The sequence below is a fragment of the Priapulus caudatus genome, unplaced genomic scaffold (genome assembly GCF_000485595.1).
Source record: "Priapulus caudatus unplaced genomic scaffold, Priapulus_caudatus-5.0.1 Scaffold1401, whole genome shotgun sequence".
Classification (NCBI taxonomy): Eukaryota; Metazoa; Priapulida; class Priapulimorpha; order Priapulimorphida; family Priapulidae; genus Priapulus; species Priapulus caudatus.
The window spans coordinates 48,116-50,823 of record NW_014578462.1 but is presented as its reverse complement, the minus strand read 5'-3'; the positions used below and the strand labels follow the sequence as shown (position 1 = coordinate 50,823).

Below are 2,708 nucleotides of genomic sequence, written 5' to 3'. Positions count from 1 at the left end.
CTATCATGCTTGTGTCATGCCATCATGTCGTTTCCTAATCAGCTTGTGTCATGCCATCATGTTCGTCCTATCCTAGCATGCTTGTGTCATGCCATCATGTCGTTCCTATCATGCTTTGTGTCTATGCCATCAATGTCGTTTCCTATCATGCTTGTGTTCTGCCATCATGTCGTTCCTATCATGTGCTTTATGCTCGTGTCATACCATCATGTCGTTCCTATCATGCTTGTGTCATGCCATCATGTCGTTCCTATCATGCTTGTGTCATGCCATCATGTCGTTCCTATCATGCTTGTGTCATGCCATCATGTCGTTCCTATCATCATTAGTCATCTTCTATCAGGGTATTAGCCAGTAATGAGTATTGTGGGAGTGCAGAAAAAAAATTTGGGAGTGCAATTTTTTTGTACGTGTGTCTATATATCAATATTTTAGGCCGTGCTACACATTTTTGGCAGTGCAGTTTCAAAACTGACTGTGCTGATCATGGCTGCATGGCTCGCTGGCTAATACGTTGCCTTCTATATGTCGATGCTGAAGTATATTATATATATATATATGCATGCATAAATAAATCTGTAACACAGGTGAACCTCACCAGGTGAAGTGCTTGTGAAGATGTTGCTATGTATTTTATGTATATAGATTGGTTATTAATGCAGTGAAGGGAGTAACATCCTCACATGCCTCCCCCCCCCTACAGTTGTCACTGTGTCACCGTGTCACCGTGTCACCGTCTCTCTCTCTCTCTGCGTCTCTCTGCAGGCCAGGCTCTGTGAGGAAGCTGAGTAGTTCATCAGGCAGCGGGGTGATGACTCGCGTCGCCAGCCTCAGCGACGAGTTTTCAGGCTTCGAAGCGTCGGTGGCGCCACCTAGCTGCCAGCGCATTGGTGTCATGGCCGCCTTCGACAGCTTCCAGCACTTTGTCGAGTAAGATGCGCGCCGGGTTGCCGTGGCAACGCACGGGCACGTGCGACTGATACAGAGTCGGTCCAGATTTCAGTGACAGGCGAAACATCCTTTAGAGCAAAATTCGCCTCGTGGGGGGGGGAACCATTCCTGTTAAATCGTTTCCGATTAAAATCGCTTTAACAATAATCTGATTCATGCCATCCAACACTTGATTTTTAGCTTCACCAGCTTAAGCTAGGTTCACACTGGAGATTTTTTTGTCTTTGAACATCTTTGAAGTAAAATCTTTCAACATCTTCTGTAAAGATTTGTCAATTTCTTATCAAGAAATCTTTCAGTAACATCTGTTCACACACTATATAGGCTTTTGTCTTTGACAGTTGATGAAAGTTGGCTGTCAAATATTTCTAGTTTTCTATATGTTATTACGTAAGTTTGGCCAAACTCACCGGTCCACTCCAATGCATCAGCGATGCTATTTATTGCAGCAGCTTTTCCGACGCGATTACGACTTTCGAGTTTACACGCCACAAACAATCTTTCCTCTCAAACAACTCAATCAATTCTTCCACGTTATCGGCGGGCGCCATTTTCTGTATCATGTGCTGCCGCGACAGAGATGACGCGAAACTATTTTTACACGTAGGAATTGGCCAATCAGCGCGCAGCGCTTCTACGATTTCATGACAGTGTCGGGCAAAATCGAGCAAAATAGAATACGTTCTATTTTGCCCGACACATCAATTTCTCGATTTTTCAACTTCTCAACATCAACTTTTCTGTTTACACTAGCGATTTTGAGTTGGGAAATTGAAAAATCACTGAAAATAGCACCAATTTCTCGATTCTACGACAAAAAATCACCAGTGGGAACCTAGCATTAATCATGTCGCTAGCGATTCCCTCGCGACTGAATTCGGCTTATATTTCGGCTTTCTCTCGTCTGCTAACTGCGTGACTCTGCCTTAGAATGCCTCCCCTCTTTGATTGATGAAGAATCCGACTCCTCCGTGGACATGCATGTTAGGAGGAGGTTCCCCGGATTCCATTCTGGAATCTGTGGATCGGACGGAACATTCTAACGTGGTGTGTTTGCTCGCGCAGGTTTTTCGATGATCTGTTGAAGCTGATACAGGCGGTGAGAACTGACAGCCCACCGATGCCCTTCTCCGATAAAGGCAGTGCAAAGAGCCTCGAGGTATGTGCCAACATGCTGTAGATTCCTTATAAATGTCACCTCTAATAAATCTCACCTCTGTTATAGACTCCCCCCCCCTCCTCTGTCCAGTGATGCCTCCTGTTATTCTCAAAACTGAGTAACTCACTCTGTCTAAAATTGTTGTTATAACCATAAGTATGATATCAAGCGATCCAGCAAGCCTAGTGGTTAGGCAGGTATATTTACATAGGGGGTGCTTATGGGGCAAGTGCTGTGCTCTGGCATATGTCAGGTTTCACAGGTGCTGGACTGAAGAGTTTTAATTCTATGTAGTAACATCAATGGTCTTTCTCTCATCTCTCTTCTCTCTTCTCTCTCTCTCTCTCTCTCTCTTCTCCCTCTCTCTCCTCTCTTTTCTCTCTCTCTCTCTCTCTCTCTTCTCTCCCTCCCTCCCCTCCCTCCCTCCGTCCTCCCTCTCCCTCTCCCTCCCCCCCCTCCCTCCCTCCTTCCTCCCTGCCTCTCTCCACCCTTCTCTCTCTGCTCTCTCTCTCCTCTCTGTCCCTCCCTCTTTCTCTCTCTGTCTCTCCTCCCTCTGTCTCTCTCTCTCTCTCTCTCTCTCTCTCTCTCTCTCTCTCTC

General features: G+C 45.9%; 1 protein-coding gene across 1 annotated transcript in view; it reads left to right on the top strand.

Moving 5' to 3' along the window:
• Positions 1–2,708, top strand: part of LOC106816516 (acetyl-CoA carboxylase-like) — a gene marked incomplete at its 5' end in the record, with an annotated part of 52,127 nt that overhangs the window by 24,687 nt on the left and 24,732 nt on the right. The window contains 2 exon segments of the mRNA XM_014821143.1: positions 766–930; positions 2,017–2,110. Of these exon segments, the coding sequence (XP_014676629.1) occupies positions 766–930; positions 2,017–2,110 (259 nt within the window).